Raw genomic sequence first — 16609 nt, forward strand, 5'->3', positions numbered from 1 at the left:
AAATCTTGTTGCTCCATAGGAAGACACAGATAATCAGAGCAGAGATAAGGACCAAGTTGGGCTTACAGGTACTGTAAAGACCAAGGCAAAGGCCTTGTAGGGAAGTTCAAAGTAATTTTATTATTGAAATACATACATGTTGCCGTACACAACTCTGATGGTTGAGGGATAATAACTGCTCCTGAACCTGGTGCTGCCAGTTCTGAAGCTCCTGTACCTTCTTCCTGATGGCAGCAGTGAGAAAAGAGCATGGTCTGGATGATTGATGATAGATTGTGCTCCACATAGATGCACTCAATGGTGGGGAGGGCTTCATCTGTGATGGACTGGGCCATGTCCACTACTTTTTGTAAGATTTTTCCATTCAAGGGCATTGGTATTTCCATACCAGGCCGTGATGAAACCAGTCAATATACTCTTCATCATGCATCCATAGAAGTTTGTCAAAGTTTTAGATGTCATGCTGAATCTTCACAAACTTCTAAGGAAGTAGAGGTGCTGCCTAGCTTTCTTCATAATGGCATTTATGTGGTGGATCAAGGATAAACTCTCTGAAATGATAACACCAAGGAATTTAAAGATTCTGACCCTCTCCACCTCTGATCCCCAAATTAGGACTGGCTTATGGACCTCCAGTTTCCTTCGCCTGAAGTCAATAATCAGCTCTTTGGTCTTGCTGACATTGAATGAGAGGTTGTTTTTGTGCCACCACTCAGTTTCCCTCCTATATGCTGATTCATCACCACATTTGTCAGAAAACTTAATTATGGCAATGGGGCTGTGCTTAGCCTTACAGTCACATTTATAAGGCAAGCAGCGGAGGGGGCTAAGGGCATAGCCTTGTGGTGCACTTGTGCTCAAACTAATAGCTATTCACCCTCAGTTCTTATAAGTCTATAGGTGTGGAGTGAAAGACTGGTTCATCTGATTCACCACAATACTGCTCGGCCATTGAATCCACTGGAGGAACAATGATATTCTAGAATGAGAAGCCAGGCACACTTCACTTCAGGCTCCTCAAATTTACTGTCAGACTGGCTGTTGTACATATGGAGACATAATCACTGACCCTATGAAAAAAATTGCAATTAAGTGAATTTCTGGTCAGCCAAGTTACTAGATAAACTAAAAACACTGCCCAAAAGAAACTGGCATTGGGACGAGGGCTGAGGTGTGAGATTTAAATTACCAGAGTAATTTAGTGTGTAAAAGAAGGAATTTAATTTCTGAAAGGAATTTACATTGTATAAGGAGGAATATAATTTTCCAAATTGTGATAAGACCATAAGACATAGGAGCAGAATTAGAACATTCCATCATGGCTGATTTATTATCCCTTTCAACCCCATTCTGCCTTCTCCCTATAACATTTGATGCCCTTACTAATCAAGAACTTCTCAACCTCCACTTCAAATGTGCCCAATGACTTGGCCTCCCCAACCGTTTGTGGCAATAAATTTCACAGATTCATCACCCTGTGGCTAAAGAAATTCCTCCTCATCTCTGTTCTAAAGGGATGTTCTGTACTCTGATGTGATTCCCTCTGGTCCTAGACTCCCCACTTTTGGAAACATCCTCTCTACTTCCGCTCTGTCTAGGCCTTTCAATATTCAATAGGTTTCAGTGAAATCCCCCAGCTCATAAACTCCAGTGAGTACATTTCCAGAGCCATCAAACGCTCTTCATATATTAACCCTTTCATTGCTGAAATCATTCTCATGAACCTCCTGTGGATCCTTCCCAATGCCAGCACATCTTTTCTTAGATAAGGAGCACCAAACTGCTTACAATACTCCAAGTGCAGTGTGACCAATGCCTTATAAAGCCTCAGCATTACATCCTTGCATTTATATTCTAGTCCTCTCGAAATGAGGCATTTGCATTTTTTACATTTGCTGAATTTGCATTTGCCTTCCTTACTACCAACTCAACCTCCCTTTTAATCTTTAGAGAATCACGCAGAAGACTCCTGGGTCCCTTTGCACCTCTGATTTTGGAATTTGCTCCCCACTTAGACAATATTCTATGCCCCTTTATTCCTTCCACCACAGTTCAGTACCATACAGTTCCCTACGCTCTATTCCATCTGCCACATCTTTGCCATTATCTGGCTAAGTCCTGTGGCATACTTCCTGCTTTATCAACACTGTTCTGTGCTAAATGTTGCAAGATAGCTACAAAATCTCTCTAAAGTCCAACTCTGTCATATTTCACTGATATCTGGTACCCATCTCACATAACAAGGTACAAAACAATAGAAACTTTCATTGCAGTTCCCTTTCCGACACTGACATGTCTGTTCACAGCATTGTCTACTGCCAAATTGAGGCCAGTCACAGACTGGAGAAGCAACATCTCGTCTTCGTCTTATTAGTATCCAATCAGGTGGAAGTTCTCTAACTTTCAATAACCACTCCCCTCTGTTATCTGGCCGCTCCCCCCACCCCATTTGCTTTTCCTTACCCCTCTGGCCTCTTTGCCTGTTCTTTCCACCTCCCCCACCCTCATGATCTGCCCATTACCTACATCTTCCTCCCTCTGATTTCCCACTTGATTCCTTTATTCCATGATCTATGTCCTCCCTATTAGGTTTCTTCTTTAGCCCCATGTCTCTTCCACCTACCAGCTCCCAGCTTGTAACATTATTCCCTTTTTCACCCCTTCCCCCTCTCTTCTGGATTCATCAATCACCTGCTAGATGGGGTTCCGTCCTCTTCCCCCCTCAACTCCTACTATTTTATTCTGGCTTCTGCCTTTCTTCCTTTCCAGTCCTGATGAAGGTTCTCAGCTAAAAACATAAACTGTTTATTTCCCTCTATAAATGCTCCCTAACCTGCTGAGTTCCTCCTGCAATTTTTTTCTGTATTTGCTAAATCTTTCAGCTTTTGAACCTTCTACACATTTGTTATTCCCATCAGTTCTTTTTGCATTCCTACTTTCATTAATGCTCTGTAAATTCAGTATTGATGCCTCCTGAGTAGCAAATGAATCGTGCTGTTCATGTCTCTTCACTGCATTCTACCTGTGCTAGAAGTGCTACTTGAATCAAACTACAACCTACCTCTCTGCCACATCCATGGTTTGGTAGACCGGAGCTGGTTATTATTTGATTTATTCCTCCTTCTCTAATTATCTTGATGTCCAACTGCACTAGCAACCTAAATTTATTATGGCACATCTACCAAAATAAAACATAGTTACCCAACTACATGGAACTTTACTTTGATAACTCATTAAAACACGTAAGCTTTTTTGGAATCACAGCTCAGTATGGGCGCCAGCTAGCATAGCAGTTAATGCAACATTATTACAGATCGGGGTGTCTGAGTTCAGAGTTCAGTCCCAGCATTCTCTGTCAAGAGTCTTTGTATGTCCTTCGCGTGGAATGCGTGGGTTTTCTGCATGTCCTCCAGTTTCCTTTCTCTGTCCAAAAACATATGGGTTAAGGTTTTTGGTCATTGTAAATTATCCCATGATTAGGGTTGTCGGGGGCTGCTGGGGTGGTGCTAGGGCCTACTCCATGCTAAATAAATAAATGAACATCCTCATGGAATCCCAAAGGGTCTCTGTATCCTGCAAGGTGTTAGGAGTGGGTGAGTCTCAGATCCCATTCCTGAACTGCCCCTAGCACTTTTGATAAAACACAACCTTACGGCAGAGGCAGTTCTTTGCTTAATGTTAAACCTGTCAAGGAATTTAACAAATGTTTTAAAATGCTTTAAGTTGCTGGAATTATAGTTAAGTAGTAACATAAAATAATTTAATGCTCAAATCAATTAAAAGTAACTAAAATCATTAAACCAAAGTAAATTTTAAAAACTCATATCCTGCAAGTGAGAATCCCCATTCAAATGTGAATAGGTCTCCAATCCTATGGTAGATTGATCCAAGTATAATACTGAGGAACCTGTCACATGACTTGAACTTAAGAATTATATGGGATTTATTTGGTGTGCACACCTCAATCTTGGATTTAGATTTAGATTTATTTATCATATGTACATACAGTGAAATGTGTTATTACTTTAACAACCAACACACCCAAAGAATTGCTGGGGGTTGGGGGGCAGCCCACGAGTATCATCACCCAATCTGATGCCAAAACAGGAGAAGAACACAAAACACGGCAAAACTTGGCATAGCAAGCAATAAAGCAACAACAGCGAAACAAGCCCCTTCCGACCTTCTCCCACCTACCACACACCTAAATTCTCCAATCCCATACAGGCTGTCTTCTTTAGCCTTCTGCAGACCTGTGGATTTGCAGACAGTGGGCGCCGACTTCCCCAATGGACTTGCAGAGATTAGCAGACCTAGGTTCCAGCTACTGAGCCTCAACTTCCTGACTTCTAATCAACCTTCAGGCTTCAATCCAAACTTCCAATCGAGCTTTCGGGCTTTGATCTGATCGACCTTTGGGCTTCGATCTGGACCTGATCGACCTTTGGGCTTCGATCTTTGGTATCGACCCAGGACTCATCAATGATGATGAATGAGAACCCGAACTCCTGTCCGCGAATGGTGGACTCCTTTTCCTTTCCCTTTAGAATTCGGGACCACAGCAAGTATGATTTAGTCTTGTGAGCTACACATTTGTCAGGGAAATTACATCATAGCTTTGTATCATGCTGTCCATGCAGAGATTCTACATGTAACACACCAGTACCATTCCCCTGGTGGGAACAACAGCCATGAAAAGTCAGTACTAATGAAAGTCCTTTCCAGCAGGCTTACATTTAACACGATGTGTTCAAATGCTACAAAAGACCTACACTTATAATGCTAATGGTAAAAAATTTGTGGCTTCCAAGGGCAAAGACATTACCAGCAAAAATATATTGACAATGGAAATAGATATTTCTGATTTATGTTCTTCAGTAAAAGTAAACATGTCTTTTTATATACAGGTTTGCCCCGCTATCCGAAAGTAGAGCGTTCCTATGAAACCTTTTGTAAGCTGAAATGGCGTAAAGCAAAGAAGCAATTACCATTAACTTATATGGGAAAATTTTTTGAGCCCAAAAAATTATCCTACCAAATCATACCAAATAGCACATAAACCCTAAAATAACACTAACATATAGTAAAAGCAGGAATGATATGATAAATACACAGCCTAAAGTAGAAATAATGTATGTACAGTGTAGTTTCACTTACCAGAATCGGGAAGATTTAGCCAAAACTGATTCGTAGAAAAAAATCGGCACGTACATGCATGCGCACACACATGCCCACGCAAGACTTCATGGTCATAGTAGTCTTCCTCGGGGTAAACACAAGTTTAAAGCGGGCACCTTTTCTCGTAAAAGCAAGAACAGGTATTAATGTAAGTCTTTCATAAAAGCAAATTAGCGTTAAGTGAACTTCGGTAAAGCGGGGGACACCTGTATTTGTTATAATTTTGCTACAAATAATGTATTTAGGGAGTCTTCCCCATTTCTGTTTTATTGTACTCTTGTGAAACTGACACTTACATTGACATGCTTTATCCATCAATCAATCAATGCAGTAAGCACAGTGAAAGACAGTAGTTCTGTCTTTGTGATCTCAGCAAACCATAACATTTTATAGCTTTTTGACATAAATCATCGAAGATGTTGCTCTCTGAAATGAGTTAACAGCCAATGATGATTTTTTTTTATATCACATCATGAATGATGCAATAAAGACTGCTTAATGAAATCAGTTCTGTCCACTTTATGGAAGTTGAAAATTAATCAGGATTTTACATATGACAAAGCCTTTGTAAAACCATTGAGATTTGTGCAAGGTGATTATTTAGTAAAGTTCTCAAGGATTTAACCTAAAGATAAAAATTAGAAATACAACTAAATTCCAGTATACTCTTATGTTAACCATGAAATGTTTTAAAACTATTCATTCAGTTCAGTATTCCACAGAAGAACTAACTCTTTGGCATGTATATTTTTTAAATTCATAATACATCTAGACAATTAATGCAATGTCTTTCTATCTACAGTGCCTTGAAAAAGTATTCAGCCCCCACAACTATTTTCACATATTACTGTCCCCTTTTCTAAATTTAATGTATCAAACCTGGATTTTTGAGCTAATCTATAAAACATTGTGTATCAAATCAAAAGAAAAATTCCAAAACCTTGAAGTTCAAAAAGTTCAAAGCACATTGATTGTCTAAGTATGTACACTATATACTGTACATCCTTGAGATTCATCTCCTTACAGGCAACCACAAAACAAAGAAACCCAATAGAACCCGTTAGAAAAAGACTGTCAAACATCCAATATGCAAAATAAAGAATCATGCAATCAATAAAAGTAAGCAAATAATATTCAGAAGTTTACAAAAGTGAATCCACAGCCACTAAGCCAGTCACAGGCGATCCAGGAGCCCATTAGTTGCAGGCCACAGCCTGAATTCAGCACAAAGATGAGTAAACCTCGCAGAGCAGCAAGCTGAACACTGGGCCATCCCTCACCTCCAGCCCCGACACCCTGACTTTTCAATCTGGCTCGGCTAAGCAGCAGTCGTTGCTCAATCTTGGGCCCAGGCACTGGCGCCTCACCTCAGTTCTGCCGTTTCAAATCGCCTCTAAGTCTGCTCCGGCAGCCAAACATTGGCTAGTTCCCCACACTTGAGCCAGGGCCCTGCCACCTTGATTCAGCATATATACAACACACCACCACAATCCCCTGCACCTTCGAAACTTCAGTTCACACCACAGAAGTGGCAGGTTGTACAGGCGATTCAAAAACTCAACTCAGAAGGGATGTTACAGGCTATTGACTACAGTGATTATTTTTGAGAAAAAGTGTGATTAATAAAGTAGTTAATAGGTGTTTTTGAGAAATTATGAGGTTGAAAAAGTATTCATCCTCTTTTCCAATTACTACAATAATTTTCCTCTGGTGCAATACTGTATATTACCTTACTAGCTCATCCAGTTTGTTGATGTAGAAAATTGGAGGATCACCTATTTTCAATGAATTGTTAAGAATCAATCCCCCTCTCTCTGTAAGATCCAACAGTATGGTAGATTTTCAACAGACCAAACCAAGAAGTAGAAATTCAAGACAAGTCAGGAAAATGATAATAGAGAAGCATAAATCTGGGGAGAATACAAGACCATCTCAAAGGCACTGAACATACCTCAGAGCTCAGTACGATGAAAAAGTGGAAAAATATGAAACCACAGCCATACTGCCTATGTCACGCAACCCCTCTTAACAACATACTAGCTGATTTTCTTATAAAACTCCATGACAGTGTGCTTAAATGATTTGATGGAGTTTTAAAGGCAAAAGGTGGTCACACGGAATATTGAGTTGATTTTTTTTTTACTGTTTACTGTTCTTTATAGTGAATTTTTCAATAGACACTTTTCATTTCATCATTTTAAAAGCATCTTCCCTTTACAGAATATTTTCCATGTGCCTAAGACTTTTGCACAATACCGTATATACAGATTTCCGTGTGCATGCATTTTTATGAGAAAGATATAAAGAAAATGGTGGTTTTTATTTTTACTTTTGAAAAAGATATAGGAGCAAAAGAAGAGCAAAACCTGCATTAAAATAACTATTTTGACTTATTGATATGTTGTTCCCACATTTGCAAGAACTTCGGCTCCCATTAAAGTGATGTGCAGCTAACGGTAACAGGGTTGTCGTGATGGGAGATATTAATTTCCCCAATATTGATTGGCATCTCCCTAGAGCAAGGGTTTTAGATGAGGTGGAGTTTGTTAGGTATGTTCAGGAAGGTTTCCTGACACAGTATGTAAATAAGCCTGCAAGAGGAGAGGCTGTACTTGTTCTGGTATTGGGAAATGAACCTGTTCAGGTGTCAGGTCTCTCAGTGGGAGAGCATTTTGGAGATAGTGATCACAATTCTATCTCCTTTACCATAGCATTGGAGAAGAATAGGAGCAGACAAGTTAGGAAAACGTTTAGTTGGAGTAAGGGGAAATATAAAGCAGGAATTTGGAAGTATAAATTGGGAGCAGATGTTCTCAGGGAAATGTATGGCAGAAATGTGGCAAATGCTCAGGGGATATTTGAGTGATGTTATACATAGGTACGTTCCAATGAGACAGGGAAGGATGGTAGGGTACAAGATCCATGGTGTACAAAGGCTGTTGTAAATCTAGCCAAGAAGAAAAGAAAAGCTTACAAAAAGTTCAAAAAACTAAGTAATGATATGAATCTAGAAGATTATAAGGCTAGCAGGAAGGAGCTTAAGGATGAAATTAGGAGAGCCAGAAGGGGTTATGAGAAGGCCTTGGTGGGCAGGATTAAGGAAAACCGCAAGGCATTCTATAAGTATGTGAAGAGCAAGAGGATAAGACTTCAGAGAATAGGACCACTCAAGTGTGAGAGTGGAAAAGTGTGTCTGGAATCGGAGGAAGTAGCGGAGGTACTTAATGAGTACTTTGCTTCAGTATTCACTACGGAAAAGGACCTTGGCGATTGTAGGGATGACTTACAGTGGACTGAAAAGCTTGCACATTAAGACATTAAGAAAGAGGATGTGCTGGAGCTTTTGGAAAGCATCAAGTTGGATAAGTCACTGGGACTGGATGAGATATACCACAGGATGCTGTGGGAGGCGAGGGAGGAGATTGCTGAGCCTCTGGCAATGATCTTTGCATCATCAATGGAGACGGGAGAGATTCCATAGGACTTGAGGATTGCAGATTTTGTTCCTTTATTCAAGAAAGGTAGAGATAGCCCAGGAAATTATAGCCCAGTGAGTCTTACTTCAGTGGTTGGTAATTTGAGGGAGAAAATCCTGAGGAGCAGGATTTATGAACATTTGGAGAGGCATAATATAATTAGGAATAGCCAGGATGGCTTTGTCAAAGGCAAGTCATGCCTTACGAGCCTGATTGAGTTTTTTGAGGATGTAACTAAACACATTGATGAAGGTGTTTACCCATTTACCACAGTAGATGTAGTGTATATAGATTTCAGCAAGACATTTGATAAAGTACCCCATGCAAGGCATATTGAGAAAGCAAGGAGGCATGGGATCCAACGGGACCTTGTTTTGTGGATCCAGAACTGGCTTGCCACAAAAGGCAAAGAGTGGTTGTAGATGGGTCATATTCTGCATGGAGGTCAACAACCAGTGGTGTGCCTCAGGGATCAGTTCTGACTCCCCTTCTCTTCATGCTTTTATAAATAACCTGGATGAGCAAGTGGAGGGATGGGGTAGTAAATTTGCTGATGACACAAAAATTGGGGGTGTTGTGGATAGTGTGGCAGGCTGTCAGAGGTTACAGCGAGACATCGATAGGATGCAAACCTGGTCTGAGAAGTGGCAGATGGGGTTCAATCCAGATAAGTGTGAGGTGGTTCATTTTGGTAGATCAAACTTGAAGACAGAATATAGTATTAATGGTAAGATTCTTCTCAGTGTGGAGGATCAGAGGAATCTTGGGGTCTGAGTCCATAGGACTCTCAAAGCTGCTGCGCAGGTTGGCTATGTGGTTAAGAAGGTATACGGTGCATTGGCCTTCATCAACCATGGGATTGAGTTTAAAAGCCGAGAGGTTATGTTACAGCTGTACAGGACCTTGTTCAGACCCCAATTGGAGTACTGTCCTCAGTTCACTACAGGAAGGATGTGAAAACTACAGAAAGGGTGCAGAGGAGATTTACAAGGATGTTGCCTGGATTGGGGAACATGCCTTATGAGAATAGGTTGGGTGAACTTTGGCCTTTTCTCTTTAGAGCAACAGAGGATGAGAGGTGACCTGATGGAGGTGTATAAAGATGATGAGAGGCATTGATTGTGTGGATAGTCAGAGGCTTTTTGCCAGGGCTGAAATGGCTAACACGAGAGGGCACAGTTTTAATGTGCTTGGAAGTAGGTACAGAGGAGATGTCAGGGGTAAGTTTTTATGAAGGCAGTGGTGAGTGCGTGGAATGGGCTTCCGGTGACCGTAGTGGAGGTGGATACAATAGGATCTTTTAAGAGACTCTTAGAGCTTAGAAAAATAGAGGGCTATGGGTAACCCTAGTAATTTCTGAAGTAAGTACATGTTTGGCACAGCATTCTTTGTTTCTATGTTGGAAAATGGTTGATATATTGCACTTGTCCTTTGTGACCTCATGATGGTGGAAGCAGTGATTCCCTATTCTGATTTTTTTCAAGTTTGGCTTTTCTGTACCAATTTGTTTTTATGCTTTAGTTTTGTAGACTACATGGAAAAGTATGCTTACAATATTTGAGTTCAATAGGTACATTTAATGTCAGAGAAATGTATACAATATACATCCTGAAATTCTTGTTCTTTGCAAACATCCACAAAAACAGAGGTTTTTGTGCCTCAAAGGATGAATGACAGTTAAATATTGGAACTCCGAAGCCTTCCCCAGCTTCCCCCTCCCATGCATAAGCAGCAGCAAACAACGAACCCCCACCAGCAAAAAAGCATCAGCAACCCTCACCAAACATTCAAGCGTGCAGCAAAGCATCAATTAAGACACAGATTTGCAGTGCCCCAAAGACTACTCATTCACCCAGTAATTCGACATACCACAGACTCTCTCTCTCCCCCTAATAAGGGAAAAAGAGGTGCCCCCATTTCACAGTGAGAGGGCAAGCATGGAGACATAACAAAGCAACTTGCCGATTTATGGTGTTAAAAGTCTGTTGCATCACTTTTTCTGAGCTCTATGCCTAAAGAACCTGGGACTCTGGGCAGACAACAAGCAGCTAGCTCACCACTTTCGATCTTCTGTCTCCTATAACACATTAGGCAGTGGCACTAACCTCAAGTTCACCCACCTCCTGAGCCACGAAAATATGGCACCCTGAAGGTGTGCTAGTCTTCTAAGCTGCATCCTTGGCATATCGAAAAATGGCCAGTTGTGAGACCCCGAAAGCAGGTCCCGTTCCTGCAAAGAACCAACGTCAGCGTGTAACTCCAGGTCAGGGTCTTCCAAAGAACCCTGAAAATGAGGAAAAAGATATTAAAGATATAGAGCCGTTTCCGAAGATGCTAACAAAGGAGTTGTCATTAGGCACCATTGTCCTCCTAAGTATTCCTGCTTCTGTTAAGAGATTGAAGAACAGTAGCCCGTCCTTTTTTCAAATGTCAAGTGCTTTGGAGGCCATTAAGTACTTTTGAACCCATTGTTGTAGGAAAAGATGGGCATGAACTTTCATACAACATCCCTTAAACAGCAATAAATTAAATAAAAATATAATTTTCATTTTGTTTCTTAAGTGGGGGGTGGGTTGTAGGCCAGATCAATAGATAAAACTCTCCTACTCTTCTACAAAATAACTTAATGGTATCTTTTACATCTGCACTAGTGAACAAAGGACTCCAAATTTAACTTCTCATTCAAAAATTGATGTCACTGGCAATGTAGCAATTCCTTAGTAATGGACTGGAGCATCACCCTTAAGTTTTCTGTGTTCAGCTCTGTAGAGCAGGGTGTAAGTATGCATTCTTCCAAGATTTGGAAGTGCTAACTAATGCGCCAATGCTGGCAAACTCTTTTACAAGGCTTTAAAATGTTATTCTCAGCACAGTTTGCCTATGTTTATTGCCTTTTCTGGGTTCTCCTGACAAGCTGAGGCTAAAGAAAACATCCAATTCATACCCCACTCACCTGAGAGTCAAAGTTTGCAACTTCTTCTTGAAGCCTGGCAATTAGTGTATATGTGTCTGCTCAGGACCATCACCCCACTACACCTCCCCAGCACACGCAAACAGAGTGGATCTTGTTAGTTGGAAAAGGAAACAGAGCAAGTGAAAATTAAGTGCAATATTAAATGCAATTGAGAAATTGGACTTGCCCTAAGTTGTTATTTACCACCCAATATTTACCTGCAAACATGTGATCTGAGGTCTAGGTGCGATCAGAATAATGCAGGGTGTTACTCTTCAGAACATTATTAAAAGAATGAGATGAAGTAAATTATACTGCCAACTTGTTTCTTTAAGAAGGGGAGAGGGTTAAATTAGTGTGTGTTGTGGGGAAATGTTTAGTAAAGAAAATCCAGTATAGAATGAATTGACATTTGGAAAAATATGAGCTCATGAATGAAAGTCCTAAATGTAGTAAAAACAGATCTTATTTGACTAATTTGATTGAGTTTTGATGAAATAAGAATGCATTGATGAGAATATTGCAGCTAATGTTGCGAATATGGATTTTCAAAGTATTCCTTTGATTAAAATATGTCATATCAGATAAATTTACAAAATTCTGTCATTAAAGTGTCAGTTGCAAAGTGAATACAAAATTGATTGGGCCAAAATGCAGACATCAATGGTGAATGACTATTTTTGAATCAGAATGTGGTAAACTGTGATGCTTTCCAACAGTAAGTATTGGAACCACTGCTCTTTTTGGTGTATTTAAATAACCTGTATTTGAATCCTGACAATATTCATAAATCTCCTTTGCACTCTTTCCAACTTCAGATTCAGATTCAGTTTATTGTCATTTAGAAACCACAAATGCAATGCAGTTAAAAAATGAAACAACGTTCCTCCAGAATGATATCACAAAAGCATGTGACAAAACAGACTACACCAGAAAATCCACATAACTTAATGATACCTTTCCTACAACAAGGAGGCTGAGTCTATACACTATACTCCGTGTGGCCTCACCAATATCTTGTACAATACGTTAGTCAGTTGTACTTTGATCATGGATTGCCTCCTTGCACTGTATGAAGAATGGTGCTTTTGTACAGATGTCTGATGTGGAGAATGGCTGATCTATGCAAGTGCAACTCACCACTCAAAGCATCTCATTGAATTTCCAGAATATCATAATTTTCAGACATCTTGGTTGATTAGCCATTTATCTAGTTATGTGCTACAGTACTGGGTTGTGCAGTCTTACCCTGTTTCTCAACCAGCATCTAAAATTATTCACCTAATCAGTAACCCAAGAGGTTCTGTAGATACTGGAAATCCAGAACAATGCACACAAAATGCTGAAGGAACTCAGCAGAGCAGACAGCATGTATGGAGCATCTTCTTTTTCTGACTGCTTCCAACTTATTTTCCAGTTCTAATAAAGGGTTTCAGCCCAAAATGTTGACTGTTTATTCCTCTCCAAAGTGTTGCTACCTAATCAATTAATTCAATTGTTATTTGTGAACCCTTTAAAATCTTGCTCTGAGTAAATTTGCTGTTATGTTTCCATAACTGGTAGCTTAATATGCACTATTTAGTCCATAAATATTTTTTGCAATGGCACTAGGCCATGAAAAGCACTGTACTTACATATGTCTTTTTTCAGTTGCTTCTAGAATCTCACTACTGGTACCTGGCCATAACCAAAGCTACAATTCTATTTAATGTGTAGATTGGCCCTTTTCCGAAACTATTCTGATGGCTTGAAATGAGTGGAAATATCATTCTTGTGGAAAAAGATCCTTTACCCAATGTTAGAGTTAAGAAACATTGTTTGGAGGGAAAGGACATCTGCATCTTTAATTTGGTTTTGCTAACTCTGACCTGATTGCTTCATATTGACAGAATGCAAGATCTCTCAGATTCCCTGCCATCCTCAGTATAATAGAGAACCAAAACCACAATGAAATGTGAAGTTAGCTATTAAGTTTGCACTTTTAATGGGAAAGTGAATGTCTTGTTTCAAATTGTTTAAAATTGGCTTAGATTTAAACAAATATACTAAATTGTGTGGTTCCCATTGCAGTCTGCAATAAATACTTAGGACATGATATTCTGATCTCTTTGCAGTTGTCGATCCCCAGGACAGCACATTAGTGACTGGTAAATTGAAAGTGACAGTGGAAGCATTGGAGGCATTGCGCTCAGTAAATGAAGAGAACAAATAAAGACAACTGAAGAACCACATGTAATCTCATGCTAGTAATACAGATAACAATGAGTTCACTTCTATTTTTCTGCATGGTAGGATGTATCAAAGTTATTTAATTTCTGTATTTCCTTTTTTTTGTTTTTCTAGTTCTGCATTCATTTGAATTCATTTGTTTTCTACCTTTTTATTTAACACCATTAAATAATCACCCTTGCACAGGGTTTTATTAATAATTAATAACAGAGTGATTGAATGATCTGTATCATTTGCATTTTTGAACTTTTTTACATATATATGTAAAATGCATAATTTTTAAATAAAGTATACTTAGAACACCACTTGTAAGTTTTTATATTGCCATTATCACTTAAGTAAGAAAATAAAACCTTATGATTAGCTTCATTAAGAGTATCACGCTGTGAAGTTTTTAATAGTGGTGGAGTATAAAAATTGCACAGCAAAGCCTGGATTAATGTGTTAATCTGCCTCTTTAAAATGCTAATGACTGTTTTATGCACATTAAATCTCAGTTCTGCTTTCCTTTGATGCATGCAAATTCTATAAATTAAATATTGATAGTAATTGTAGGCACCTATAGACGTCTCATACGCAGAACAATTTTTAAAATGTTTAAAACATCATACTTGTATGTGGATAGTGATAGCAGATCAAAGGCTATTAAATTCAAATAAATTGCAATAATTAGTCTCTGCATTGAATATCCTATAAACTGGGGAAAGTTAAAAATAATGTAAAAATACTTAATATAGATATTAATTAAAGAGAAAAAAATGTGCATTAAAAGTGAGTTTTTGAAGGCAATTGCTAGAGGCAGTTTTGTTTGCAATTTGGACAACGTGGTTTCTTAAGTGCCTGTGAGACATCCTTTTATTTGCAGTGTGTACTTCCTTATAGGCATGTTTAAATAGAAAAAGAGTGATGTGATTAATTAAAATAAACCTAATTTGGCATGATACATCGAATTTTTGCCTCAATGAACATGACTCATTTAATTTTACAAATTAGGCATTCACTTTTTCAATGATTAAAACTCTGGAAAATGAGTTCTCTCCACAGATTTAAGAACATTGAAGTCTGCTAATGGAAAGAAGATGGAATCGATTATGAAACAATTCATTACAGTTAAATACTAAAGTAGATATAATGTGTAAAAGCATACAGTTTGAACCTTCTGATTTAATGACCCCCAATAATGGATATTATCTTTGTGATCCTTTGGTATAAAGCCTATGCAGTATTAAGTTGTTGATGTACAAAGTGACGCCATTGAATTAGCCTCTGACCACAGCTATCTGTAATCTTTACAATGATCGTGATTCAGTTGTCTTTTGTCTGTTACTTCGGTAGTCTAATACAGCATGGTAAGACTTCACCAGTAATGCATGGATGCATTTTTAAAATAATTTAACCTCATAAATTTAGTAAGCTTACAATTCGGTACACATTAAGCAGCTATTTATAATTTTATAATACTCAATTGTGGGGCATTATTGTGCATGTGCCAACATTCCATAGAAGAGAAAAATCACACCATGAAGTTCATTGTCACTTTGAAGAAAGCACACTTTCGGAACTGAGAGAAGACTTGCCTCTGTTCGCTGTGGGTCTTCTTGTCCTTTTATCCAACTGAAGAAGAGAACGTTCAAAGAGGCAAACTGCCTTTAAGAAGACATAGTGGAAAATAATCTTTCCGTAAAATTCATGAATTCAACTTACAAATAACAATTTTGTTCAATATATATAACATATAAAGTACTCAATGGAAGGCAGCATTTTCAAAAAGTTTTTACTATAGGGTTATGATTTTACATTTAAAATTAAATCAGAGAATTTCTGAAAATGATGTTTTAGGATGAAATTATTTAGAGACATAGCAAATTGATTAAAGCTCTTAATTTTCTCCAAAGTATTTGAGAATTTCCCATGACAAACTATTTCCCTTGGCCATCAATACCATACTTTTCTCTTGCTCCTTGTCTAACTGAATTAGACCATTAGATCATGATGTCATACTTGATCCTGAATTAAATTTTGGACCATATACCCATTATTTTGATCACTTGTCTCTTTGGTATCAAGATCCATTTGAAAAAACTCCAGTGACATTTTTTGAGCCCACTTGTTTTGTGAAAGGTGCAGTACTGTCATGTAGCGGTTAGCGCAATGTTAACCATCGGAGTTCAGATTTCAATCCCGGCATCCTCTGTAAGGAGTCTGTACATCCTCCCTGTGGGCTTTCTTGGTGTCTTCCGGTTTCCTCGCACAGTCCAAAGATGTACTGAGAAGGTTAATTGGTCTTTGTAAATTGTCCAGTGATTAGGTTAGGGTTAAGTCAGAGTTGTGGGGCATTGTTGTTCGAAGGGCTGCTCTGTATGTCTAAATTAAATACTTAAATATATAGAATATGCTAGGCAATTTTGTTAGCAAAGTTTTACTGTTAAATTATTGCAAATCATTTGAAAACTACCCCAAAGGAATTGTTCAATTTCCCAAAATGGATTAATCAAGTATGCTTTCAAAACTTCTTATCTGTGTAATGTTGACTATTAATCCATTTTGCCAACAAAAATATTAGTTCTCTGCATGCTATTCTTTACAAAGCCATGAAAGGTCATTTCAGGCTTTGAGGATAAACTTGTGATTCACGGATCTCACTGTTATTAACAGTGAGAAATGGTCTGTGCTTCAGACAGTAGTTTCATGGTAACCGAACAGACAATTTATCATTAAGCTTCAAAATCAAATTGCTTTAGCAAAATGGTTAAAAATCCAATCCACAATCTGA

At 38.7% G+C, this 16609-nt stretch overlaps 1 protein-coding gene across 4 annotated transcripts in view; it reads left to right on the forward strand.

Annotated features, from left to right (window-relative positions):
• The window catches only part of rpgrip1l (RPGRIP1 like), a 177296-nt gene extending 163155 nt beyond the window's left edge, over positions 1-14141 (forward strand). For all 4 annotated transcript variants that reach the window (XM_073069985.1, XM_073069988.1, XM_073069986.1 and 1 more), the window contains one exon: positions 13722-14141. In XM_073069985.1, coding sequence (XP_072926086.1) covers positions 13722-13819 — 98 coding nt within the window. In that variant the 3' untranslated portion in view covers positions 13820-14141. The remainder of the gene's footprint in view (positions 1-13721) is intronic.
• Positions 14142-16609: the final 2468 nt, after the last annotated feature.

The sequence above is a fragment of the Hemitrygon akajei genome, chromosome 17, assembly GCF_048418815.1.
Source record: "Hemitrygon akajei chromosome 17, sHemAka1.3, whole genome shotgun sequence".
Classification (NCBI taxonomy): domain Eukaryota; kingdom Metazoa; phylum Chordata; class Chondrichthyes; order Myliobatiformes; family Dasyatidae; genus Hemitrygon; species Hemitrygon akajei.